Source organism: Antechinus flavipes, chromosome 4 (assembly GCF_016432865.1).
Source record: "Antechinus flavipes isolate AdamAnt ecotype Samford, QLD, Australia chromosome 4, AdamAnt_v2, whole genome shotgun sequence".
NCBI classification, from domain to species: domain Eukaryota; kingdom Metazoa; phylum Chordata; class Mammalia; order Dasyuromorphia; family Dasyuridae; genus Antechinus; species Antechinus flavipes.
In genome coordinates this window covers 30,272,321-30,298,971 of record NC_067401.1, presented here as the reverse complement: position 1 = coordinate 30,298,971, position 26,651 = coordinate 30,272,321, and the positions used below count along the sequence as shown (strand labels likewise).

At 45.3% G+C, this 26,651-nt stretch overlaps 2 protein-coding genes across 4 annotated transcripts in view; one reads left to right on the top strand and one right to left on the bottom strand.

The window, feature by feature from the left end:
* Positions 1-183: 183 nt before the first annotated feature.
* Positions 184-6,075, bottom strand: SDF2 (stromal cell derived factor 2). Its single transcript, XM_051992320.1, has 3 exons — positions 5,845-6,075; positions 2,777-2,973; positions 184-867 (listed from the first exon to the last, which is right to left on the bottom strand). The coding sequence occupies exons 1-3, from the start codon at positions 6,017-6,019 to the stop codon at positions 580-582; spliced, it is 660 nt and encodes a 219-aa protein (XP_051848280.1). The 5' UTR covers positions 6,020-6,075; the 3' UTR covers positions 184-579.
* A 268-nt stretch (positions 6,076-6,343) lies between these two features.
* SUPT6H (SPT6 homolog, histone chaperone and transcription elongation factor) overlaps positions 6,344-26,651 on the top strand; it is a 31,126-nt gene continuing 10,818 nt past the window's right edge. The window contains exons 1-24 of one of the 3 annotated variants that reach the window (XM_051992303.1): positions 6,344-6,452; positions 15,276-15,418; positions 16,028-16,186; positions 16,288-16,358; positions 16,779-16,971; positions 17,464-17,548; positions 18,016-18,289; positions 18,628-18,729; positions 19,120-19,236; positions 19,516-19,605; positions 19,745-19,887; positions 20,007-20,158; positions 20,277-20,372; positions 20,536-20,665; positions 20,936-21,086; positions 21,255-21,409; positions 21,612-21,807; positions 22,164-22,303; positions 22,400-22,517; positions 24,458-24,534; positions 24,875-25,010; positions 25,349-25,486; positions 25,566-25,733; positions 25,938-26,065. In XM_051992303.1, the coding sequence (XP_051848263.1) occupies positions 15,310-15,418; positions 16,028-16,186; positions 16,288-16,358; positions 16,779-16,971; positions 17,464-17,548; positions 18,016-18,289; positions 18,628-18,729; positions 19,120-19,236; positions 19,516-19,605; positions 19,745-19,887; positions 20,007-20,158; positions 20,277-20,372; positions 20,536-20,665; positions 20,936-21,086; positions 21,255-21,409; positions 21,612-21,807; positions 22,164-22,303; positions 22,400-22,517; positions 24,458-24,534; positions 24,875-25,010; positions 25,349-25,486; positions 25,566-25,733; positions 25,938-26,065 (3,128 nt within the window). In that variant the 5' untranslated portion in view covers positions 6,344-6,452; positions 15,276-15,309. Of the gene's footprint in view, positions 6,453-14,593; positions 14,727-15,275; positions 15,419-16,027; positions 16,187-16,284; positions 16,359-16,778; positions 16,972-17,463; positions 17,549-18,015; positions 18,290-18,627; positions 18,730-19,119; positions 19,237-19,515; positions 19,606-19,744; positions 19,888-20,006; positions 20,159-20,276; positions 20,373-20,535; positions 20,666-20,935; positions 21,087-21,254; positions 21,410-21,611; positions 21,808-22,163; positions 22,304-22,399; positions 22,518-24,457; positions 24,535-24,874; positions 25,011-25,348; positions 25,487-25,565; positions 25,734-25,937; positions 26,066-26,651 lie in introns of those variants that run through there. The other 2 variants (XM_051992301.1, XM_051992302.1) reach the window with 2 other exon arrangements.

Here is a 26,651-nt window from a genome sequence, read left to right as displayed (position 1 = left end):
TTCTCAGATGAAAAAGGGTAACAAGCAGAAAAAGTTTAAAAAGCCCTGCTGTAGCCAAAGGGCATGAGATCTAAGTTAAAGACCTTATAAGGTAAACACATGAGAGTCCCTAGTAATTTCAAAAGTCTTATAACGGTAAGTAAACTTAGGAACGTGACTCTTAATTAAATGACTATTTAAAGATTGAATATGGAATTCTTTTTATTACTCCTGAGAAAAAGCATGTATTGGAATCTGTATTCCATCTATTAACGGATTATTATGCCAAAGCACCCAAATGAGGGGCATTTCCTATTTCCAAGAGATGTTTATTATTTCTTCCACCTTCTTCTTTTCCAAATGGATGAAAAGTTCAATCCCACCTTTGGCAATAACTCCCACATTTAGGAGGTGAAGCCAAGTCCGAGATAGGAATAGATGCATGTTGGCAAGGAGGGAGCTGCTGCTCTTAAGAACTTTGGAAATTCCCCACGTTGGATTCTCACCCCAGGGATGATGAGGCCGATACTGTTCCAATGGGGAAAGTAGTAGGTGTAACAACACTGTGTGTGGTGAGTGGAGAGGAGAGCTGAAGGGCTTTCATAGCTCAGCATGATGGGCTTCAGTCCGAAGCAGCTCGCTGGGCTTCATAAAGATGCCTTCCATAGCTCTCCAATAGTTGTTCTGGTTCTGCTGGGTCATGCCATGTACTTCCTTTTGGCCACTGATGGGCCGGCCATACTGCTCTCCCGTAACCGACAGCAGCACGTCGGTGGAAGCATGTTTGAACCGAACCTCATCGTCCCTCACCCAGTGTGACCCGCTACACAAGACTGTCCAGTCATCCAGATAGTCCCCTTCGCCCTCTTCCCCAAATGCACTCACTTCCTGGAAATGACAGAAAGTAGAAGAATTAGTGTGAGCCCCAGGACAGATCTGAGAAGTGGATAAGAGTGACGGGATGAAAAAGAAAACAGGGAACCCTTCCACAGGAAGAACTTAAAAATTGGGGCTGAACGGGAGGAAACATCATAAAATGAATCCCTTTCCCTGTGTCCTCCCTCAAAAAATATCAAAAAATGACCCATAGAGAAATATGAGTTAATACAAGTCAACATTTGCTTAGCACCTACTGTTTACAAAGAGAGGAAAATGAAAAAGCACCTCATCCTTACTCTTAAGAGTTTATAACTTACTTTGTAAAGAAAGCAAACAATAAAGAAATAGTTAAACAGCTATAAGACAAGTTAGTGTGAGATTAAATATGAGAATGGAGAAATTCATGAAATAAGCCACTTCCAGTTTGTTATTGGGGAAGAAAGCAGCAGTGGAACAGGGGCTTGAAAAAAAGAAAAGAATTTTAATACCTAGAAATGGTGAGGGAGAGTTTCATACAGTAACAAAAGACATATTAGACAGATACAAGGAAAAGACAGGATGGGGGAAGGAAACAACGAGAAGTACATCTGGTTAGAGCATAGAATGGTTAAGAGTATACTGTGAATAAGGTCAGAATATTACCATCAAGCCAAATCGTGGTGCAAGAGTTTGTAAACAATGGGGAGACAGTGAAGGTTTGAGGAAGTGAAACAATTAGGCTTGTGCATTAGGAAGATACTTAGGCAGTGTGTAAAGAATGGATAAGGAAATGGGAAAAACTGGTGGTAAAACTAATTAGTAATGGTTTTCTAAGTGCCTACCACCTGTCAGGCAGGCAGACACTATGCACACAGGAAATACAAAAAGAAGCAAGAGAGCCTCTGCCTCAAAAACTTACAATCTAATAGGAGAGACAATAAGCAAAGGACTATATATAAATAAGCTACTTATGAGATAAGTTAGAAATAATGAAAAGGGAAGTCTCCAAAATTAAAAGGTGGGGTTTTAGTAGATTCTTAAAGCAGGGAAGCCAGGAGGAGATGAGGAGGGAGAACATTCCAGATAATGCCTGAAGCCAAGACAGCATCTTGTTGTTCTAGAACAGCTGGGAGCCAGTGGTATTGGGTGAAGCTGTTCATGTTAAGAAGTAAGGAGTAAAAAGACTATAGAAAGGTTAGAGGAAGTTGGGTTAGGAAAGGCTTGGAACAGAGCATTTTGTATTTGATATTGGAAGCAACAGGAAGCCCTTGGAATGCACTGAGTAGGATTATTCAAGCTAATACAACAGTTATGGCAAGAAGTGACAAAAAGCCTGAACTTGCATAGTGGCAAGTAAAACTCAAATGATTTGTCTGGTAAACTGGCAGACATCAACCCAACCAAATTAAGATTAACATCTTTGCTAACTTATCCCCCTGCTCTTTGGGACTCCATGTCTTTGACTGTCTTGTTATAATGTTATTTAATTCTTACATTGTTTGATTTTTCACCTCCCTTCCCCTACTGAGCCATTAGGAGTCCTTGCTCTTCTTTCCTTTACTTTCCTTCTTCCTCTAGTGCTTGGAACCACTGAAAACAATTCCAGTATTTCCCCAGAACTGATAAAATTCTGAAGAATCCACATTCTCTAAAAGCTAAGTGTTAATTAACAATTCATCTTGTTTTTTTTTAAATTCATTAGATCAAGGAGAAACCTCCCAATCCTCTTCTGTTTAAGATGACCTCTGGTTCTCATTCCATGAGTCCAACTCCTAAAGAAGCTAAACAAGTCTCCCTCTTGTCTAGAACAGGTTTTCTTTCACAGACAAATTTCTCCTAATGAGCAAAAAGGAGAGCAAATATCTCCTGATCCAACAGGTCTAACAACCAAGAAAACAGATAATTATACTGTGTGAAGCTCCTCCAGCCCCATGCTTACCTGGTTGCCAGAGAGGGGGGAAGAGAAGTGGTGACTGTGAAGATTGCGCCCAGTATTGACATGAGTCAGCCTGATGGCTTGGCCACATCTCACTGGGGTTCCTCTCTCACACACTGTAGAGGTTTTGCCTCGGATCCGCCAGTAACTGTTGCTGTCATCCACATCTGATATCCCTGTAACTGACTGCTGCCCACTGCCTGGAAAAAACAAAACAAAACAAAACAAAACAAAAAACAAAGCTGTTCTAGTTCATTCAACAGTCCAAAGCTTCTTAAACCTTTTCTACTTTTGACTCTTTTCCACCCAAAGAATTTATATAGGTGTACAAAAAGGTTTTCAAAAGAGACATTTATTGATAAATATTCAGTTATATGACCCCATGTGGGGTGGTAACACAGTTTAAGAAGTTTGGAACTATTCCAAAGGGATCAAACTCATTTTATAGACAAGGAAACTGAAGCCAGGAAATCGAACTAGTTTATCTCCCAGGTTTCATGGATAGTAAGTATCTAAGGCCCAATTGGGAAACAGGAGTCTCCCACTCTAGAGCCTAGTACTCTTTGCATAGTATCATGCTAATTCGCTTAACAAGACCCCCCACAAAAGGCCACATCCCAGCTAGCAACAGTGTCCAGGTAAACCATGGGAGGTGCCCCAACAGAAGGCTTGGGTTGAATCTAAGTAGGTCTTAGTAGCAATGGGCCTAGATAAATTCTCACCACTTGGAGGCAAGCAGGAAGAGGCATTAAAGGTCTGGTTCTTAAAGAAGACCTCTTGTTATCCTTAAATGAACCTTAGTTTCTTGTAAATTTCTAGCACTATTAAAATTATGACCCCACAGTTACTGTATCCAATCAGAAAACCAAGTTCCGATGTCCAACCCCCAGGTTATTTTTCTCCAATAAAAAAAAAAAAACCTACTACAAGTACCCTACTTCTTCCCCAACTCTTTTTAGCTTGCTTACTAAGTTTCACAAAGACCAACTTAATGGTGTCTTCCCCTTTACTAATGGGGGGGAGGGAGGGAGGAGAAGGAGAAGTTCTTCTAGGGAACTTAGCTTAAATCCTTCAATTTGTTAATCAATACAACTCCCTTTTGGAAATTAGCCCATTGACATAACTTCAATGAAATTTGGAGGTCAAAACCTACAAATTCTTCTGAGACACCTCACAACCCAGGCCTGAAATCCCTATATATTTTGGGGTCCAACCTCTGCCCCCAACATCATCCAGGGACAGTTCTGGAATCCAAATGTAATTGGTGCTAACTGAGGCTTTTATTATGTGCTGGGGCTATATAGACAAAAATTAAACAAGTCCTTGCCTTTAAGGAGTTTAAGTTCGGGGAAGAAATGTACAAAGATAAGTAAACACAATTATATAATCTAGTTGTTGGGGAGGACACTAATGAGTGGAGGGATAGAGAAAACCTTTCTCTATCCATTTAAACAGTCCTTGGAAGGAAGCTGGGGATTCCAAGGGGCAGAAACCAGGGGAAAAAAAGCCAGAAAGGAAGGGGGAGAGCTAGTTCCAAGGCTGGAAGTGGAATGTCATAGAAGAGGAACTGCAAGTAAGCTGGACTTGCTAAAAAGAGGGCAGGAGTGGGAGTCATCTGAACTCAGTCTGGAAAGATAGGCTAGGGCCAGATTGTTAATAAAGCAATTTACAATGTATTAAGCATTTACCGCATGCTAGGTACTCTGCTACAATATGGGAATTCTTTTTGTTTGTCCTCCCTTATCAAAAAGGACGGGGAGATACCATGACATGCAAGTGGATTGGATCTGAGTGAGGGAGGACTGTGCAAAGGGCTCCTCTGCAGCCAGTGGGCAGATGAGAGATCAGGTGGATTGGAGATGGTCCTGTATGCAGTGGGAGACTTAGGTCTATTTAATCTAAGATCTTAGATGAGACAACACCCAATCAGTGATTAAGGCTAGGTAAGAAAGAAATGGCCTCTATTACCTAGTTTTAAAAAAAAATCAATTTGGGAGAAGACCCTCAGGATTTCTAGTGAAACTGCAAGAATTATTGCTATTTATATTCACTCAGAAGCAATCAGGGCCAAAATAAAGATCAAATGGGTTGGACTCCAGACCTTTAGTTGTCTGTGAATACAAAGAAAAACAATGTTAAAAGAAGGAATTTGTAATTTTCCCTAAACAAAATTGAGAATCCCTGAAATTTTTTGAGCTGGGAAATAGCATGGCCATACTAGTTCTTTAACGTTATTGTGATATGCATAATTTATATCAAGTTTCTTGGGTGAAAGGGGAGAAAACTGCAGGAAAGCTCAAGAAGACCAGTTGGGAGTTATGTTCGGACCAGTTATGGCACATCACCGGCACAAAAGGCGCCGGCGGTCTGGGAGGAGAAAATTACAAGGGATATTGTGCGGCAGAATCAACACGATTTGGCAGCTGACTGGAGGGCCAGGAGAGCGGGTTGGACTGGATGACTCGAAAGTTTTTTCCGGGTTTAAAGCTACACTTAAGATCTTCAGGCTACAAGACTCTCAACAGAAAGCGGGAGATTTGGATTCGGGGGTGAGAAGAAGGGACAAGTTCGGTTTGGGGGAGATGGGATCGAGAGTCCTTCACTTAGACTGTATAGGGGGGCCAAATGGCCTCCTACCCCTGACACATCGAACCACTCCTTCCCCTATAGGTCTGTACACTGCCAGCCCTCGGTTAGCGAAGTCCATTCGGCTGTTCCTCCAGGGCTGTCTTCCGGGCCGGAGCTGGCCCCTCCCCAGACCTCCGGGAGTTTTCCCATCCCCTTCCTTCTTTTCCTGTCCACTCCAGCTGGGCCAGAGTCCGAAAACCTTTCCGGCCCCTCTTCCTGACCACTCCCCCAAGCTCCGCCCCCTCAAGATTCCTCGAAGCTCAGGACTCCTCCCCCCACGTGTTTTTCCGGTCGTTGAAAGGTTCTAGGTCCCGCCTCCTACTGATTCCTCTTCTCAGACCTCGCCCAGGCACCGCCCCCGGGGTTCCCCCAATGCCAGGCCCCGCCTCCGGGGAGGGATTTTTTCCTTCTTTCCTTTTCCAGGCCCCGCCCCATGGGCTCACCGGACCCGTAGTGTACGTCATGCGAATGCAACCGGACGTTGTGGCGCGTGTTGAGGAGCTTCACTACAGAGCCGCAAGTGACGAGGGGCAGATCGGAAGCGCCAGCCAAGCCTAGCAACCCCCCAAACAACAGCAGCGACCCCACCGCGGTCCCGGCCCGGCCCCACTGCCCCATCGCCCCGACGGAAACACGGCTCCTCCCCGGAACCGGAAGCAGCGGGAGGAGCCAGGCACAGGAAGAAGAGGCGCCCCCAGGCCTCCTCTCTCTATGCTTCCTCCAGCTAGAGCGCCCGAAGGAAACGGCCAGGCTCGGCAGCCTCCCGCTACCGCCCCCACGCGGAGCTCGCCGGCAGTCGCTTTCCTGCCGCGGTCCTAGTTGCCCATCTGCGACTTCAGCCCCGGAGAACGCTCCGCCCTGCAGAGTGGCGAGGGACTGGACCGCCTCCTCTCAGTGACAGCGCGCCGGAAGTGACCTCAGACGCCGTGGCGGCTGCGGGCGTCGGGGAGGGGGCACGTCGGTGTGTGGGGGGGCCCCCGGACTCGCTTTCGGTGGCGCTGCCAAGCGGTGACTCCATTTTCCTCGGAGGCTCGGCGCTGCGGAGGGCTCGGTAAGGCCGTGGCCGGGGCTCGGAGGCTGCTCGGGCGGCCTGGGGTGTTGTGGGACAGGGCGGGGCGGGGCGGGGGGAGTCTGAGGGGCGCGGGGCTCCGGCCGCGGCATCCCCGGGCACACACGCCTCTCAGGCCCGCCACTTGTTGAATTCTTAGGGTTCCCCCTCCCCCAGAAGCTCGGCGAGGCGCCTCGGGGGCGGGGGCGGTGCCCGGGCCCGGTTCCCTTGCGGGGATGGGCGGCCCGGCCGATCCGAGGTTGATGTGGCCGCCGCCTCCGAGCCTTCCTTCGCGGCGTCAGCCGGGCCCGTGGCCGCAGCCCCCGCTCCGACTCTCTCCGGGACTCGTCTCAAGTTACTCGTAGCGCCGGGCTGGGGGTTCCGCGGTGGGGGGGCGGTGTGCTTTAAATGGCGGAGAAGGCTGGGCTCCGTCCTCTCGGCCCTTACACCCCAGCACGCCGCCTCCTGCGTGGTGGCCCAGCATCATTTAAGCTCCTGCCGTGTGGCAGGATGAGGTTACCAAAAAAGGCCCTAGACCCCCAAATACTTAGTCCCTGCCCTCAAGAAGCTGCCAGTCTAACACGGGCGACTGCGGGAGAGAATCGGAGTACAGAGGAGATGCTGGCCAGAGTGACCCGTCATTCAGCACTTACTAAGTGCTAACTGAGTACTCGACAGTGTGCCGAGGGGTGGGAATACAAAGAAAAGCAGAAAACCTGTGCTATGGAGCATCGTGCGTAAATAATGAGGCTGTTCAAGGTGCTACAGATGGACAGAAGTGATGTGACATTGGAAGGTTCCAGCCGCTGGGGGGAGGGGAACCCACCTGTGACCCAGTCGGCCCCCCGGGGAGAGGGGATAGTCCTGCTTCGGACCTACCAGGAGGTCGGAACAGCTGGAGGAACAGGCTGGCGAGGCAGCGGGGAGCCGGGGGGCGAGCTTGAAGTAATAGGATATTTTTTCTTGGTCTTGGAGTTCCCTGACTAGGGCAGGGGTGGATTTTACCTCTCTGTGATGTAGAAAGGAGTTTGAAGGAGGAGAGACCGCTTAGAGGATTGTCCTTTAATGCAGAGAAGTGTCCTGGAGAGAAAGGGACGAATGGGGAGAAGGGGAGTACATATTCTAAAAGTAGAAAGGTGTAAGTTCACAAGGGGGTATATATTTGGAGTGAATGAGAGGAGGACTGGGAGGGTGTTGATAGCTTCAACTGTAATAGGGAAATTTAGATGGGGGAAATACATTGGATTGTGTTTGGCTTTATTATGTTATCTATGGCACAGCCTAAGATATCCAAGAACCAGTTGATGATGGATGATTAGTTTAGCAGAGAAATTAGGTTTGATTTAATTCATGGGAGCTAATGAAATCACCAAGTGAGATAAAATTGATGGAGCAAAGAAGGGAACCCAGGACAGACTGTTGTGGGACATTCACAACTATTTGACCTGAATGAAGATCCAGTGAAGGAGACAAGACAGAGCTGAATCATAAAAACCTTTAGAGAAAAGATCAATTGGGTCAAATGCTGCTTAGAAGTTAAGAAGGATCAGGATTAAGAAGGAAAACATGCCCTTGGAGTAGGCATTTAAAGACTCAGTGGCCTTGTGGTGATATCTTACCATGTCTGAAATCCTTGTGGAGAAAGGGCGAGCTGATTCTTGAGTTTGGGAGGTCTGAGCTGCATTGGGCTATGTAAGGCTACATTTGGCTTTGATATCCTGAGCCCCCGGGATCAAGGAACTACTGGGTTGCCTAAAGAAGGGTGATCGCTCCCAAAGGAACAGATTCAAAATCCCATGGTGATAAGTGAGATCAAGTCCTAAGTGGCTAATGCACTTGTAGCTTGGACAAGGTGGGGAGAAAGAGAAAGCGGGAAGTGAGAAGATCTGCCAAGGTTCTATAGTGTCTCCAGATAAGTGATAAAAGATTAAACCTATATCCTCTTAACTATATATCCATTTCTCTTTCCATTATGTACCATCTCTGCCCTTCCTACTTCTCCTTTACTCTATCTGTTGCTCCAGACATCCTGAGGCACCACCTTGGGAGTTTGCCATTATTTCTGTGGGAGATAGTAGCTATAGAGGTACCAAAAGCCCTAGAGAAAGGTAGAAAGAACATACAGCTTAACTGATTCTCGTGGGAAAATATTGTTCCCATACTTCTCTGAAACAGTTATTATATTATTCATGAATCCTCATCTTAGTTCTCTGGCTATCTTGATTCTAGATGGAAAATATGTTTTACTCTAGTGGAAATAATTAATGACCCTTGGTTTAACTAGTTTGAATGCAAAGAGTTTGCGAACCTCTAACTAGAAGGATTCCTATTGGAAGAACTTGTCCCAGTTTTCAGTCAGCTTGTCTTTTAAGTTCTTGACCCTCGCAGAGCCAGCCAGTTTCTAAACTTGAAAGAAAGGACCTGAGTGTTTCTGAATCTATATTAAATGAGGAAGAGATTCCAATCTTCAGTACTTCAATTGGTTGCATCTTGGAAAGGAAATGACCATTTAACTTATTGCTGATAATGCCATCAGATTTTTATGCTAAAAACTTGATCTAAATTTAGATAATAAATTTATTAAAGTCCTACTTTATGCTAGGCACTGGTCTAAATTGGTTGTTTTTCAACTCCTCATCAATTGATATTGTTTGGATAAATCTAGGGATAATATCATCAGCTAGAAAATACCCCCTTTTGGAGGGTTAGTACCTTGGTCTTGGAGACTGAGGAGTGATCCTAGCTCTGTGATATCATTTTCATTTCCTTCTCTGTAAAATGGAGGATACAGGTCCCTGCACTACCTTACTTGAAAGGTGCCTGTAATTCAGCCTCTGACACAGAGCATGTGCATAAGAAATCCTTGCTGATTGACTTACATCCCAAATAGATGTGAGGTATGGAAATGAATAAAGAAGCCACACCACCTTTGTGCCAAGGGGGACCGAAGAATTTTCACTTCCTGTGAAAATCAGAAGGTCTTATGATGTAGTTGGCATTTGAGCTGTTTCTTAAAAGACTGGGTAGAAATTTTAAAAGGCATAAATAGAGGTGTGGTATTCTAAATGTAGGGAATAAAATAATAAAGATTCACTTATATGCAGAATTACATGGAAAGTTCTTCTAGGGAAATTAGCCTAAATCTTTCAATTTGTTAATCAATACAACTCCCTCTTGGAAATTAGCCCTTTGACAGAACCTTAATGAAATTTGGAGGTCAAAACCTACAAATTCTTCTGAAATATTTCACAACCTTGGCCTGAAATCCCTGTTTTGGGGTCCAACCTCTGCCCCCAACATTTGGTGGATCATTCAGGGAGAGTTCTGGAACCCAAATGTAATTATTGAGGTATTGATGCGTCTCATCAGTACCCCAACAATGCTAACTCCATTGGAAGGTGCTCACATCTTTTCAGAAGGAGGCTGGCAGTGTTGGGATGGAGGTGAAGACCTGTTGGAAGCCTAGTGTCCTGCCTGATGGTTGTGAGGACTTGGATGAAAGAGACATGGATGAAGTTTTTAGAAATTTCAGATTTAAAAATGACAGAATTTGGTCACTGATTGAATGTAGGGTGTATGAGGGGAGGCGTTATGAAGAAGGCAGAAAAACAAATAACACTGAAGTTAATGAATTTAGAAGAAAAAAAAGATGGTAGGTAATCCCACTGACAAATAGGGAGGGAGTTTTGGATAAAAGGGAATGATGCAATTCAATTAGATAAGAATTGAGAACCTGAAGAGAGCCTTGCCCTCAAAGAACTTCCATTCTACTAGAAGAATACAACATGCATACATAAGTAAATGTAGTTTACTTGTGATTTATGGAGACTTTCATCTACCACTGGGAAAATCAAGAAAAGCTTCCCATGGAATGAACCTTAAAAGAGGCTGAGGAGTTTTTTGGCAGAAGCAGAAATGAAGAGAGAATGGCAAACACAGAGGGCACTCAGGAAAGGGTATGGAGGCAGGAAATGGAATTCAGAGGAATAACTCCTGTGCGGCCCGGAGAGGATGTAAAATAAGACTGGAAAGATTGGCTAAAACCAGATAATAAACCCATTTGGAGATGTTGAATTTGGTTTGTTAGTAGATGCTGAGGATATAAATAGAAAAGTAGATTGTCTTTAAGGAGCCTGTATTTCACAGGGTAATAGAGATTTATTACAGATAGGTTTAGGAGGGGGAAACTTGAATTTTTCCAAAGTTGAATGTAAATAGGAAGAAGCAAGAAAAGATGGAAGAGACTTGAGAGAAGAGGGAAAGTGATTTCAAACCTAATCCTGAAGAAGAGAGGAATGGGAAGAGGGTAAGAAGGAGTATTCATGGGGGTAGGGGAAGGAGAGGAGGATTTAAGCATACATTCATCCAAGTTTAGAGGTGTGAAGGAGCAGGTAAAGGGGCATAGTTTGAGATCATCTGTTGTGAGGGACATGGAACAAGGCTAGTGTCTTGAGAGAATAATGGGAAAGCCAAGCTGTGAGGGTCTCGCTGTTATGTTGACATAGTAATTAAAATCATGATATATAGTAACCAAAGTCACAATATACAGTAACTAAAGTCAACACCCTCCTGTAATGAGATGGTGCCTGCCCAGGATTGAGCATCAACCTATCAGAGGGCTGGAGGAGCAGCTGGCCAGTCACTGGCACAGTCCGGATCAAGTTTTGAGGGGGATAGGGAGAGATGTGCAGGGAGAAGTAAAAGGGATAGAATGTTGCCTGGTACACTTGTTTGAATGGGATGGAGAGAACCTTTACTACTCAGACTTTAGTTTTGCATGTCCTTTGTATATATATTTGTTTTAGGAACAACTAATTTAATCTCTGCATCCTTTATCTCTTTCTTCTACTTAGTAACATATCCCCGTTTAGAAATGTGTATCTCAGCCCATATGTTATTCATATAACAACTTACCAGGGGAATATGTATCTGGGCAACAAAATTAAAGCTGATTTTGAAAAATAAGTTCTGGGGTCTGGGGTTTTCCCCTTCCCCCAGCCAATTAGTTTGAATTGTTGTTATTACCCAGCCTTTAAAATGAACTCTCCTCCAGCCCCCAGCAGGTGTGCCGTTCCTTTGCAAGTGATAAAGTAAAGCTTAGAAGCTCTGGGAAGTTCTGTTTTCCTACAGGACTTTGACCTATTCCAGCAGATCCTTGTTTGTGAGCTAGAGAACATGAAGCTCCTGTGGCAGTTTAGGTGGAGGGTTTAGGGTGGTGCAATACGGAGACAATGGAAAGCAGACAACATAGTCAAACTTGACCTCTTCCACTTATTTCACTTCAGATTCTTCCTATCTGCTTACCTTTAATTGCCTCCTCAGCTTCTCAGGTTGGGGGGAAGCCTCCCCTGAGGCACCCTGATCTGAGCTCCCTTCCCCTTTCTGCCTTCCCAGGGATGCTATGGTAACCGCCATCAGGGCCTTGTCAGCAGCAGCCTCTTGTTCGGCTGCTGCCTTCCACACCCTGTTGCCTGCTTCTGTTGCACATTCCATTCATATACCCCGTTGGGGAGGAAGGTTCTACCACCACAGGAACTCTGTGTAAAGCCTCTTCATTCCCTAGGCTACTTTTGAGTAGGAATGGGGTGTGAACAAAAGCCCCCCCTCCCTCCCGCCCAACAGCCTTCTACTAGTCTCTCCTGTGTGTCTGTGGCCACAGGTGTTGTTCCTAGTAAACTGGAGAGGGGTGTCCTTGGCCAGGGCAGAGCTGGGAGACTCCTTCCTCCTTCCCCTTGGCATAGCAACCCAGGGGGAGGGACTTGATTGCTCACCTGGAGAAGAACTAGGGCTAATAGTCCTTTACACATTAACATATGGTCTCATTTGAAGGAAGTGTTAGGTGAAAGTTTTTCTGCTTATTTTACAGAAGAGAAACTTTTTAAGTTAAAGGAGTTAGTGCTATATCCAGGATAAAGTGGCTAGTAAGTGTTGAAAGTTGAATTTGAACCCAAGCCTTCCTGCCTTCAATCCATTATTCTCTCTGCTCGGCCATGCCATCTCTGTAGTGAAACCATGCCATATAATGGTTTGTTCTGTACTCCAGACAACAACCACTACATAGTCAGAGGGAGGCTGTTAGTATCTTCCCGTGTCCAGATCTGATCTGCCAGTGACTGAGACCTGTGAAATATTGAGTGTTCAGTTAGGCTGTGTGGGATGGATGGGCCTGGGAGTGGCAGGCAGTGTGTGGGGGCTGTCATACCCCAAACTATTTTTAATGGTGCGATTCTATGCTGGGGGGGATTAGGGAGGAAGTTATAATTAGAAACCCCAAATGTGGTTGGAAGGAGGTGCCAGCACCCAGTGCTGGTCACCACAGCCAGGTGACCTGGACTTTAGGAATGATTGAAAACAGGTACTCCAATTGGACAGAAAGGAATGACGTGTGGGAGGCCTCAGAGCAAATCCAAGCCAGGAGGAAAAACAACCAACCAATCAATCAGCTTTTGCTGGGGGCCTTGGAGCTCTTAGTCACTAGCAATCAGGTCGAGTCTTGACCTCTTTTCTCCAGCCCACCAACCAACTTACACTTTCTTCCTATAGGTTTTCCTAACAGCTCTTCAGGACTTATTTGGGTGCTATGCCAATCTGAACTTTCTCCCAGGCTCTCTGAAGCTTCCATATTTTGGTAGATCCATGATCTGATCAGTATACCGACTCCGCCCAACAGGGCCAGGTGCAAAGCATCCTGTGATCTCTGTCTTTGAGCCTCCATCAAAGAGCTACTAAATATGCTGGAGTTGTGGCTATTCAAGTGTTAGAAGGAAACTGAATCAAACCAAGGGTTAAATCACTTATCAGAAGCTACTAAGTATCTGAGGCCACATTGGAACTCAGAAAGAAGCCTCCAAGCTAGTGTTACATCCACTACCCAGTAGTGTGCTGGAGGCCACAGTCAAAATTTTTCCATTATCCTTGGGTAACAGTGTAGTACTTGATCTGCCTTCTGTTAACCTTTGCTCTTTCGTGGGACTAGGCTATTTCCTTTTCTAATCACATTAGTGACAATGACTTGTCACTAGCTACTAAGTATCTGAGGCCAGATTTGAACTCGGAAAGAGGAGAGTCTCCAAGCCCAGTGTTACATCCACTACCCAGTAGTGTGCTGGAGGCCACTGTCAAAATTTGAGTTTGAGGGCCATCTTCACAAGTCACTAGGTCCATAGGGTCAAACTTTAGTTTTTAATTTTCCTATTATGCTACCAGGAAACATGATATGCATACACATAGACATATACGTGTGTGTGTGTGTGTGTATACATACACACCTACCTTGACAACCTGTAAATTTTTACTTTGCTTTGACCAAAGATTGGTATAGGTACAGATCAAAGTTATCTAGTTGGTTAACTAGTGGATATTGCTTTGGTGCCCCCAGGTTTTCTTGATGATGATAAAATAAAGAACATAAAGCTGGATTTATTTATAATGCAAGAATTTGTTGAGCACTTATCATGTAAATAGCATTGTGCTAGTGCTGAGGGATATGAAGAAGTATTAGAAACTCTCCCCTCTGTATTTAATATAATTGAGATAAGACACCCACTTGTCGGACAGTGATACAGGAGATGAATTTGCTTCTACCTCAAGGTCTCCCTCTACAACCCTTCCCCCTTATCCTTCCAACAACTGCCTGAATTAATTGTTTTGATGTATAGTTTGTCTGTAGTTTGAATGCCCCAGGATTTTCCACAGCTCTCCATTCTCTGCCAAATAAAGCCCAGATTCTGGCTTTCAGAAATCTTCCTCTAACTGCAAACAAGCATCGACTTCCCGTTTATCCCTGGCAATAACTGTACTGAACACTTCCTGTGCTTTCCTATGTCTCACCCTTCACATATTCCCCTGTGCTTAGAATGGCCTCCCATCCTTGCCTATTAGAATTCTACTGGTAAAAAAAAAAAAAAAATTGCCCATTTTCTGAGAACCTTGCCCCAACATCCCCCGTAGTTTCTAGCCTCTCAGATTTATAGTAATCTTTCTTGAATATGAACTCTCAATACTTTATACCTGTTTTATGCATTTAACCATATTTTAAATTTTATTGTTTATATGTGTTCTGGTCTTATTTCCTTTATAAAATGTAAGTTTTTTAGGAGCAAGGCCTATGTGATATTTCCTGTTCCTCCTCTAGTGGCCTAGTGTAGTAACTACACTGTGGATAGGAGGCTTTGGATCAGTGTTTCTGAAGAAGTGGAAGAGTCAGCAAGTATTTGAGGGATTCAGAAGAGAGAACTCATTATGTTGTGTGGTGATGAGGGGAGACGTCAGTGCAAGGTAGGCATTGGATAGGTCAGTAGGGATTTAGGGACCCCACACATGAAATGCTCAGGAGACATTAAGGAGACTCATCTTGCTGGAGCAGAAAGTTCCTGTGGGGAGGAGGAAGAGCTAAGATTGCAACAGACAGGTTGATCCTGGAGGAAACCTTCGAGAGATCTAATTGAACCCTATCATTTTACAGAGAAAGGAGCCGAGGTCCATCTGTAAGATGGGGATCCCTACATTATACCCCAACTATCTAAGCCATGTTCTTAAAGATATTAGAGGTCAGGTGGCATGATAGCAATGAAAATTATCTGGGCAAGAAAGGGGATATATATATCCAAAGTAGAGAATGAAAGAAAGGAGGAATGGAAGCCAGGCCATCTAAGTGAGCTCCTAGCAACCAGCCTATCCCCAGGGAAGAGTTTATCTTGGTGGAGACAAGGGCTGCAAATAGCTTCCAAGACTGAGAGTCTTGGTTCTGCTTTCACCCTCCTAGCAGGTTTAAGAACCTCTAGGGAAGACAAAATTCCTGGTTCTCAGCCTGCATCTCTTCATCAGATCTCCTTGAAGCATTGTGTGAGCAGCTGTAGCCATGTCTGATTTTGTGGAGAGTGAGGCAGAGGAATCTGAGGAAGAGTACAATGATGAGGGAGAGGTGGTACCTCGGGTCACCAAGAAATTCGTTGAAGAAGAAGAAGATGGTAAGTGTGTCTCCATGTTGGGCACCCTGCAGACAAAAGGCTGCTTTCTTTTTTGTGAAAGGCCTTGCACTCATTCCTGTGTGTTTCATTTGGCTTTTTGTGGAGCCTGGCAGTATCTAATCCAGTAAACCTGGCTGGGCTTGTAGAGAAAGTAGAGCTCTTAGGAGGGCTTTGGGGGAAGTCAGGGGAAAGCGTATTTTATCAGAGCAAAGGAAAAATTGTGGGAGGTATGTTTGGGGTTAAAAAAAGATTGTATGATATATAGTAAGGATGAGAAAACAAGTTTGTGAAGAAGATTATTGCCCAAGAAATCAGTCCTTTCTCTTCCCTTGGAATTGTAAAGAACTAGACTGATTTGGAGCCATAGGCAGTGCTACTCTCACTTATGACAAGAAGAGTAAACTTAACAATGAGAAGATCCTCTCTAAATCCTGATCATTAGGGAACAAGGATGTTCTGTCCCATTTCTGCAGTGAAACAAAAAGAGCAGCATTGTTTCACTGGGCTTATTTTCTTGCTCTAAAATCCCCAGTCTTGCAGACAAGCCTTACATAAGGTAACAGACACATTTATTTCAATTGTGATGAGTAACAAACACACCTTTCATAGATGAAGAAGAGGAGGAGGAGAACCTGGATGACCAGGATGAACAAGGGAACTTGAAAGGCTTCATCAATGATGATGACGATGAAGAGGAAGAAGAGGAAGATGAGGCCAGTGATTCTGGAGACTCTGAGGATGATGTGGGACACAAAAAGCGGAAGCGCAGTAAGTAGAGAGAGTAAGAGGGAGGCTGGGGGGTGGTGGTCACATGCTTAAAAGGGGGAGAGCCCAAACCTGAGGGGAATACTGCCGTTCTCTTTCAGCAGCTTTTGATGACCGCTTGGAAGACGATGACTTTGACCTCATTGAAGAAAACTTGGGTGTCAAAGTCAAACGGGTAAGTAGGACACCATGCATTTTCCTAGAATTGGGAGAGGAAGAGGACCCCCCCCCCCCACCTCCCCACTCCTCCTGGGCAAGCCTATTCATTGTTCTTTTTAGAGGGGAAGGAAAATATACTTAGCACACTGAATGCAAGGGTTGGGCTGGGGGCAGAGTTAAGCTGTGAAAAGAGCCACTTAGGCCAGGGAGATGTGGCCTCAGTTTCCCAGCACAGGGCCCCTGGTTAGTAAAAAGATCTCAGAAGCTCAGGGTGAGGACTCTGCTGAGACTTTAAGCCATGAATTATGACTCAAGGGCAGGAAGGGCAAAAGAGATGCCACGATGTTCCTTCCTAACATTTTGTATATGAATGAGAGGGAAGAATCCTCACGTCAGACCCAACACACCCTAACAACGGAGGCCCTTTCACCCTCAGCAAAAGTTCAGGCGTGTCCGAAAGATGTCCGATGATGAGGATGATGAAGAGGAAGAATATGGGAAAGAGGAGCATGAGAAAGAGGCCATTGCTGAGGAAATCTTTCAAGATGGTGAAGGAGAAGAAGGACAGGAAGCTGTGGAGGCCCCCATGGCTGCACCAGAGGAGGAGGAGGAAGAGGATGAAGAATCAGGTAGGTGGCATGAGTCAAGGAAACTGGCAGATGATTTCAGGTGAATAGTTTTTCTGGTCAGCAATAATAAAGTGGATGGCGTAACTGCTGTTAAGGTTCTGGCTCGATATTATTCACAATGAGACCATTCAGCACAGTACTTGTCACAAAACTCCCTGTTTCTTTTTGGGGAAAGAATATCCTTCTAAAAAGAAAAATCCATAGTGTCAGTGAGACAAGCATCTTTCCACTGGAACCATGTCAAAAATTGGTGGCAGGAGATTGTAAGATTTCTTAGGATATCACCAAATCCTATCTTCCCCTGAAATTTATAGGAATTTGCTCCATTTTGCAATTGATCTTAAAAGCTTCATTATGGGACAGATAGCTTTTGTGTATAAAGTGGTTTTCTTAGGATGTTGAGATTCTTCAACTCAAGAGGGACTTGAGTCACTGACTTCTAAACACTGTCATCATGTAAACATGCTGCTTATACTTCTCTTCCATGCTTAGATATTGATGACTTCATAGTGGATGATGATGGACAGCCTCTTAAGAAACCCAAATGGAGGAAAAAACTTCCAGGCTATACAGATGCGTAAGTGATGTCATTACATTTGGATAAGATGGTGATAAAGTGATCAGTCATTGAATAGGACCAGCTGGGCAATATTCTGGCAAGGTGGGAGTGTTGGCCACACCAAAAGCCAGAATGGCTGCTATTACTTTGGCTGCCTCTTTGCCTTAAGTGGTCTTCCTCTAAAGCAAGCAGGAATCTGAGGGCATTGGCAAAGACTGACCATTGAGCAGGCTGTGAACCTTCCCCTATGTTCATATAAAGAAAGCATGGGCCTGAATAGGTGACTGGACTATTTGCCATTCTTTTATAGACAAAAATCTGTCTATAGCTCTAGCTATACCTCACCTGAGCCCTTCTCCCCAGTGGACATGGATCTTTTGTACGTCCTTCCCTTCCTAGGCTTCCTAGTGTCCTTGTACCATAATAAAGGAACATGAGGGAGTGGCTTCTTCCCTTTCACCAGAGCTTTCTTACCTTCTTCACAGGGCCCTGCAAGAGGCCCAGGAAATCTTTGGAGTAGACTTTGACTATGATGAGTTTGAGAAGTACAATGAGTATGATGAGGAGCTGGAAGAGGAATATGAATATGAAGACGATGAGGCAGAAGGTGAAATCCGGGTGCGACCCAAAAAGACCACCAAAAAGCGAGTTAGTCGGCGAAGCATTTTTGAGATGTATGAACCCAGTGAGCTGGAGAGCAGCCACCTGACAGACCAGGATAATGAGATCCGAGCTACAGATCTGCCTGAGAGGTTCCAGGTGAGCACTGCTTAGCCTTTGAAGTCCTATAAGGAGGAGTCTGTCTTCTACCTTAACCTGGCTTGGGTGGAATTGGGAATGTTTGTTGAAGGGAGAAAGATTAAATGAGAGAATCTGATCCAGAATGGTATGGGTGACCCTGTCTCCCAAGGGGGACAGGCAGGGCAGGGAAGAGAGAAATGATTCAATTCTTAGCAGTAGATAGCCCCACGTAGTTCTGCATCTTTTCCCAAAGATAGCACTATCTTTTGAAGGATGTGAAGTACAGTCATTGTCAGTACTTTTTAAGTGTCTGCTCTGTTCTGTAAGCACAACTACCACCAATCTCCTCTTTCCAGTTGCGCTCTATCCCTGTCAAGGCAGCTGAAGATGATGAGCTGGAAGAAGAAGCCGATTGGATCTATCGAAATGCCTTTGCAACACCAACCATTTCACTCCAGGTACTAGCATTACCATCCCTGCCAGAATACAGACTGTTTGGTAGCTCTTCCCCTGTGGGCTTTGGAATAAACCAGCTACTCAGAGTCAGACAGCTCTGTATATGTCTATGTGTGGTAGTGTGTCTGTGATAAGAGGGACCGAGAAGAATTATGGGGGAGAGGGTAGTCTAGAGATTGGGAGAAAGACTTTGTTGAAATATTTGGCTGAAAAGAATGGGACGAGTGTGTATCATCTTCTGGAAGCCTCCACTAAACACCTGATATGTGTGGTGCTTTGTTGAACATAAAGTGTAGTAAATTCAGTGGGTTGGCCCCTCTCTCCAGAAAGTGATTGTCTGCATTTATTGTCTTGTCTTCATTTATTGGTTTTACTTTTTTTCCCTCTGCCAGGAAAGCTCAGATTACCTGGACCGTGGGCAGCCGGTCAGTAGTTTCAATCGAAAAGGCCCCAGCACTATCCAGAAGATCAAAGAGGCCCTGGGCTTCATTCGCAATCAGCATTTTGAGGTATTGTCATGAGTCCTAGCAGCCTATGGCCTACTGACCAGCAGTTCCATTTGAAGGATGTGGAAGGGCCTGGTTTCCCATGTCTTAGAAGCGGGTAGAAAGAGCAATCTGATTTTAAGAGTAGTGAGAAGTAGCAAAACCGCTGCCGCTGTGTCTAATCCTTTAGCCAGGGAAAAGAGTATTTGAAGGTAGCATTGGTAACAGACCCAAACCCACTCAGACTTCCTCCCAAGAACTGCCCCCCAGGTGACAGCCTATGGTGTCTTTTTGCTCCCACAGGTACCTTTCATTGCCTTCTACAGAAAGGAATATGTAGAACCTGAGCTGCACATCAATGACCTGTGGAGGGTGTGGCAGTGGGATGAAAAGGTACGTGTCTGCATCTCCCCCAGGAACAGGGAGAGACACTGTGGCCTGGTCCGCGAACAGTGAGGATGTGGAGCCTAGGGCTGGCTTCACCCAAACCCACAGAAGTTAGGGTGCTGATCCTTGTCCTCTTCTCATTCAGTGGACACAGTTAAAGATACGGAAAGAGAATCTGACGCGGCTTTTTGAGAAAATGCAAGCCTATCAGTATGAGCAGATATCTGCCGACCCAGACAAGCCCCTGGCTGACGGCATCAGGGCATTGGACACCACAGATATGGAGAGGTGAGGTCTGCAGCTCCCATCCTCAAGTTTGCCCAGGCACAGTGCTCCCCAGCCACAATCTCTGCCACCCTTCCCCTGGTGTGGCACCTGGGGGTGACTCTGGCTCTTGTATCTTCCAGATTGAAAGATGTACAGTCAATGGATGAGCTGAAGGATGTCTACAATCACTTCTTACTATACTATGGGCGCGACATCCCAAAGATGCAGAACGCTGCCAAGGCCAGCCGGAAGAAGTTAAAGCGCACCCGGGAGGATGGAGATGAAGAAGAAGGTGAGACCCCCTCTGGGCAGGACCCTCCACGGGAGTGGTATTCCTCCTCACCGGCACAAAAGCAGTAAATTGGGCTTGGGGACCGAGCGCTGACATCCCAAATGTCTCCTCTTACTAGGTGAAGGGGAAGAAGTGGAGGATGAGCAGAAGGGCCCAGAGCTGAAGCAGGCTTCCCGCCGAGACATGTACACCATCTGCCAAAGCGCCGGCCTAGGTTAGAACCACATCTTCCTCCTTGCGCTACTGTGCTGAGTACCAGTTCTTTGCATTTTGCAAAGTTCTCTGATTTGGAGACCTCACCACCAGAATCTGAAGAACAAATGAATTCTCTCATCTAGGTGACATATTACTCACTTAATCCTCGCCCTTTTCTTTAGATGGCTTGGCCAAGAAATTTGGGCTTACCCCAGAACAGTTTGGGGAGAACCTCCGGGACAGTTACCAGCGGCATGAGACAGAGCAGTTCCCTGCTGAGCCCCTGGAACTGGCAAAGGACTACGTGTGCAGGTAAGCACAGAGGAGAAGAGGCTAGGGTGGGGAGGGGGCAGAACACTAGTGAGTGAGTGAAAATAAGACTGACTTGGGAATCAGGGATCTGGGTTCCAGGCCTGGCTCTGCGCCTGGCTTCGAGACTTTTGGCAGATCATTCAGGCTCCCTGAATCCAAGATTCTTCATCTGTAAATGGGGTGAGGGGCAAGACTAAGATTTTTAAGGTCAGCCAAGCATTGTGTCAGGGTGCAGCACTAACTGGTTTTCTCCTTGTCCTCTTCTCACAGTCAGTTCCCTACCCCAGAGGCAGTACTAGAGGGTGCTCGCTATATGGTGGCTCTGCAGATTGCCCGGGAGCCCCTTGTCCGGCAGGTGCTTCGACAGACCTTCCAGGAGAGGGCTAAAGTTAACATCACCCCAACTAAGAAGGGCAAGAAGGTGAGTGACTGAGAGTTCTGAACGCTGCTGTGATCCTGAGATATCCCTGAGTAATCTCGACCCCAGGGGCGGCGGTCAGGAGACCACCAGCCTGGGCTCGCGCTGCACACGTCACTTGTCACTAAGTGACCTGCTCTCAGGTCTGATGGCGTCGTCTCTTCCATGTAGGATGTTGATGAGGCCCATTACGCCTACTCTTTCAAGTATCTGAAGAATAAGCCTGTGAAAGAACTTCGAGACGACCAGTTTCTCAAGACCTGCTTGGCTGAAGAGGAGGGATTGCTCACCATTGATATCAGCATCGACATGAAGGGAGTTGAGGGGTGAGTCCCTGGCCTGCCCCGTGGGGGAGACAACTGGTGATGGGAGAGATAAAGCCCAAGGATCCCCATCTGTTGAGGGCCAGAAGGGCCTGGTGAACATGAGCCAGGACTACTCAGCCACCTCTTGGCTGCTGAACTCTGTCTCACGAAGCGTCTCCTCCAATTCACCTTCCCCCTAAAACCCTGTCCTCTCGTCCTCCAGCTATGGCAGTGACCAAACATACTTTGAGGAGATCAAGCAGTTCTACTATCGGGACGAGTTTAGCCACCAGGTGCAAGAGTGGAACCGGCAGCGGACCATGGCCATCGAGCGAGCCCTGCAGCAGTTTCTTTATGTGCAGATGGCCAAAGAGCTCAAGAATAAGCTGCTGGCCGAAGCCAAAGAGTATGTCATTAAGGTGAGGTGGCTCACCAGAGGAGCAGGACCAGAGGCAGCTCCCCATCTCTGGGGGCTCGCTTTGGGGCCAAAGGAGAAGCTGGGTGATTCTGGCCTTCCTATTCTTTCCCTGTGAAAAGTGGTAGGAGAGCAAGGCCAGGAAGGTACTCGGCACAAGGTCCTGCACTTGCCTCCAACACTTTCTCCTGCTTCAGTGGCCCCCAGGCCAGCTCTTAGTTGTTTTGCGTTTGCGTGGCTGTCTGTATCTGTGTGCCCGAACGGATTCAGCAGGGTACCTTTGTCTGTCTGTGAAGCACCGGGTTTGGCACCACACACAGGTCTGTTCTCAGTCTGTCATAGTGCTCTTTTCCATCCTAGGCTTGTAGCCGGAAGCTGTACAATTGGCTGAAGGTGGCCCCCTACCGACCTGACCAACAGGTAGAGGAAGATGATGATTTTATGGATGAGAACCAAGGGAAAGGCATCCGGGTGCTAGGGATTGCCTTCTCCTCTGCCAGGTATCTGCTTCCACCCACTTCCCAGCCTCTCCCTATGCCTTTGAGGCCTCCCGTTCTGTTCAGCATTGGGTCATGAGCCTCCCCTCTTTCTGCCAGAGACCACCCCGTGTTTTGTGCCTTGGTCAATGGAGAGGGAGAAGTAACAGATTTCCTACGGCTGCCTCACTTTACCAAACGGAGGACTGCGTGGAGGGAAGAAGAGCGGGAAAAAAAAGTAAGTGATGATTCCTGTTGAGAGACCTTATCTGCAGGACTACTCTCATTGGTCTTATTCCTCTTCCTGTCCTTTGGCCTCCTCGTTCTTCCCAGGGGAAGTATGGCCTCTGTGGGCTTTAGGTGACATCTAAAAGTAAAAAGTCCATTTCTGGCCAGTTGCCAACCCTTATCCTAGAACATTTTTAGAAAAAGTTTGTGTCAACTTGGGGTTTGCAGTTCTTGAGATCATCTTGTCCCTGAAGCAGGAAGGCAGAGGTGTTGCAGAACATTACTATCCCCAGCTCTTCAGTTTTTTCTCTAAGGAGAAGCATCTTGGATTTTGCTAGTTTGCCCTCAGTCTCCTATTACCTTGATAAAAATCTTTCTGTTTGAACATGTTGCAGAAGCTAGGGAAAATAACTGCTGGCTCTGGAGCATTATCTCAGTTTGAATTCCTGCATTGTCACAGATTATCTGTAGGATTGGGAGCTGGTCATGCTTTAATGACCCTGGGCCTTGTTTTCCTTATCTCTCAAATGGAAGTGAGTTTGATGGCACTGTGAAGGCCCCACAGGCCTGTGAAGGAAGTGACTATAAACTGGGAAGCTCTACAAAAGCTGGCTTATCTTTACTCCTAAAGAAAAATGTTAATTCCCTTTTTAAAAACAAATACTCAGGCTCTACAAGCTATCCAAGCAATGTGTTAAATGAAGTCATAATTAAAAAAACAAAATCTCAGCAGTTTGAAATGAACAAGATTAAGTTGAACAGATGAATGCCAGATTCTTACATTTGGGTTCAGAACGTCTTTTGTGTGAATACAGGCTGAGGGAGGGAGGGAGCCCTACCTTGTCAAGAAGTTCCCTAAGAGAGCCTGGTGAAGCACATCAGAGTTTAGCATGAGCCAGTGCTGTGCTGTATGATAAGAGACAGATTTTGTCCACAATCAGTAAGAGATAATTAATGCCTTTTGGACACGGAGTAGACAAAATGAGGTTACTTAGAGATTAGGTCAGTGATCCTCAGTCTTTTTGGCTTCAGAACGCTTTTACATTTAAAAATCGTAGAGGACCCCAGAGAACTTTTGTTTATATCTATCATCATTTATCATATTAGAAATTAAGACCGGTGCATTTTCAGAATTCCTTTAAAAATAAACCCATTATATGTTTATGTAAATAAAATTTTTATGAAAGAAAATCAAAATAATTTTGTGGATTGAATAGCAACTTTCTTGTCATATTTTTGCAAATCTCCCTAATGTGTGGCTTAACAGAAGGCACCTGGATTCTCCTGTTTTTGCATTCAGTCTTTTGCTTGATGTTGTTTTAGTTGAAGCAAAAGAAAAAAATCCAGCCTCACACATGTAATTAGAAAAGGGAGGAGCACTGTGATAGGTGGCAAATAACATCTTAGTGTTATGATGAAAATAGCTTGAATCAGAGGGTGGAACAGCTGGATGGTGCAAAAATCAAGGCTCTTAAGCCTGAGGAAGATCTAAGAACAGCCTCCTAGGTTATCCCTAGATCCTCAGAGAGCTACTGTGACTGGGGCTTGGACTTAGACTGGGTGATCTTAGAGGACAAAACTGGGGCCAGATGATGCAAGTTACAGGGAGACAGTTTTTTTCACAATACAGAGAACCAGCCATTCCTTGTGTAGATTGGGGTGATAGTACCCCAGGAAGAGAGGACATTGAGAAATGATTGTTTTGCAAAAACAAAAAAGATATTTGGGGGAGGGAGGAAGAATCCAAGAGTCAAAAAGACCTATGTAAAGTATTGAGCTTCCTGTATCACTGGAAGTCTTCCAGCCTTGGTTAGAAGCTTGGACTAAGTGACCTCTTCTACCATCTCTAAATTCCATGATTCTTTGAAGTCCTTCTGGTGGGGAGGATGGGGGAAGAAAATTACTTCAATCCCACAATGGCCATTCAGCTCCAGCTTTCTTTCACCCTAGGCTCAGGACATTGAAACGCTAAAGAAATTCCTTCTGAACAAGAAACCACACGTGGTAACTATAGCAGGCGAGAACAGGTGGGTCAGTCAGGACACGGTAGGTCTGATGCCTAAGTATTCTTGAGCAGAGTTTGTTCTTTTAGGCTTACCATATCTATCTTCCTATATCGTTTATGTTTTAATACCAGCTTTGAAAGGGGATCTAGGGCCTGATCCATGATGCTTTGTTACTGCCTTGTTACTTCTTGGGTCTTGGAACTGTTTTGTTTTTGTCTTGTAAGACTTTCTGCTTTCGCTACTTATTTCCATAGCAAATCATGAAGTTTAATTAGAGAATCTATCCAAAGACCTACAGATACTTTTCTCAGAGTAAAATACCTATGATCACAGCTGTAATTCATGCCGTCTGTTCCTCCAGAGATGCTCAGATGATGATTGAAGATGTGAAGCGAATTGTGCATGAGCTTGACCAAGGCCAGCAACTGTCATCTATTGGAGTGGAGATGGTAGACAATGAACTGGCCATCCTGTATATGAACAGTAAAAAGTCTGAGGTAATACCTTTTGTTCCATCATCCCTCAGAGCCCTTCAAGTAACATTTTCCCTAACCCTAGATAAAAGTAAAGAGGAAAGCAAAGAATTTCAGAAATATTTGATCCAATCCATTTCTGGTTCAAGCAGAAATTTCTTCCATGTTGATCATGTAGCTCCTTTCTCAAATGGCAGAGTTTAGAGTTGGGGACCCAGCAGAATGGAGAACCAAGAGCTTTGGAAGAAGAAAGCAAGCAACTTCCCTGAGTCAGCAATGTTTTGTTGCTACTTTATTGAGGATAGGAAAAGAGGCTCAGTCTCAGTTGGAATATTCTCTGTTGACTGTGAATTTGATTCTAGGCGGAATTCAGAGATTACCCCCCAGTTCTGAGACAAGCAGTGTCTCTGGCCCGACGCATCCAAGACCCCTTGATTGAATTTGCACAGGTGTGCAGCACAGATGAGGATATTCTTTGTCTTAAGTTCCACCCTTTACAGGTAAGAATAGATTTTTATGGGAGTTAATATATAAGAGGAGACTCAACAGAGGATATACCTTGTGTCTGGCATCCTCCAGGAACATGTGGTGAAAGAGGAGCTGCTCAATGCCTTATATTGCGAGTTCATCAATCGAGTCAATGAGGTTGGTGTTGATGTCAACCGAGCAATTGCCCATCCCTACAGCCAGGCCCTGATTCAGTATGTGTGTGGCTTGGGGCCACGCAAAGGGACCCATCTTCTAAAGGTAAGGACCAGACCCAACTTATTCAGAAAACACTTCCTATAAGGGATGTCCTTGAACCTTGATTTTAAAATCCAGGATATAAATTAAATGACAGTTGGCTCTAGTTACATGGAACATCTGGGTGGACAGAATCTTGGAAGCAGAAGAGGGAGGGAGGCACTTCAAGTTTATATCAGGCTTCTTTCTCCCTCATCTTCCTCTTAGATTCTGAAACAGAACAATACTCGCCTGGAGAGCCGGACCCAGCTAGTCACCATGTGCCACATGGGGCCCAAGGTCTTCATGAACTGTGCAGGTTTTCTGAAGATAGATACAGCCTCCTTGGGTGACAGGTAGATCTTTCCATTTTTCTCCCCTCCAAATATAGCCTTTCACATGTTCTTTGACATCCTACAGGATCATAATTGTTGAGGCTTTTTGTTTGAATTGTATTGTTCAAAAATGCAGTATTCTGAAACAGAAATGAAGAACTTTTTTTTCTACCTGTGAGAGGTATCTTCTGAGCTCCAGAAAATACTTCAAGATGGCTAGATTTTTCCCCTTTAATCTGATCCTTGGATCTAGAGGAAGTTTTAAGCAAAATCCTAAAGACTTCAGGCATTTTTTCCAGTGCTTCTTTAGGCCTGGGAACTAGAAGATAATCTTGAATCCCAACAAGAATTGCTGCCACTGCCCCATCTCCCTGCCTACCAAATTTTCCTACTCCTAGCCTTTGCCTCTATTAGAAACTTGGCTTTGCAATCCCAGAATTTGGCAGGGTAAAAAAAATTTGATGGCCATTTATTTGCCAGTATTTACTAGAGACCTGGGTCCAAGGTTTGGGAAGTCTCATCTTTGTAAATTCAAATTCAGCCTCAAAAGCTTACTAGCTGTATAACTCTGGGCAAGTCACTTAGCCCTGGTTGCCTCAGTTTCCTC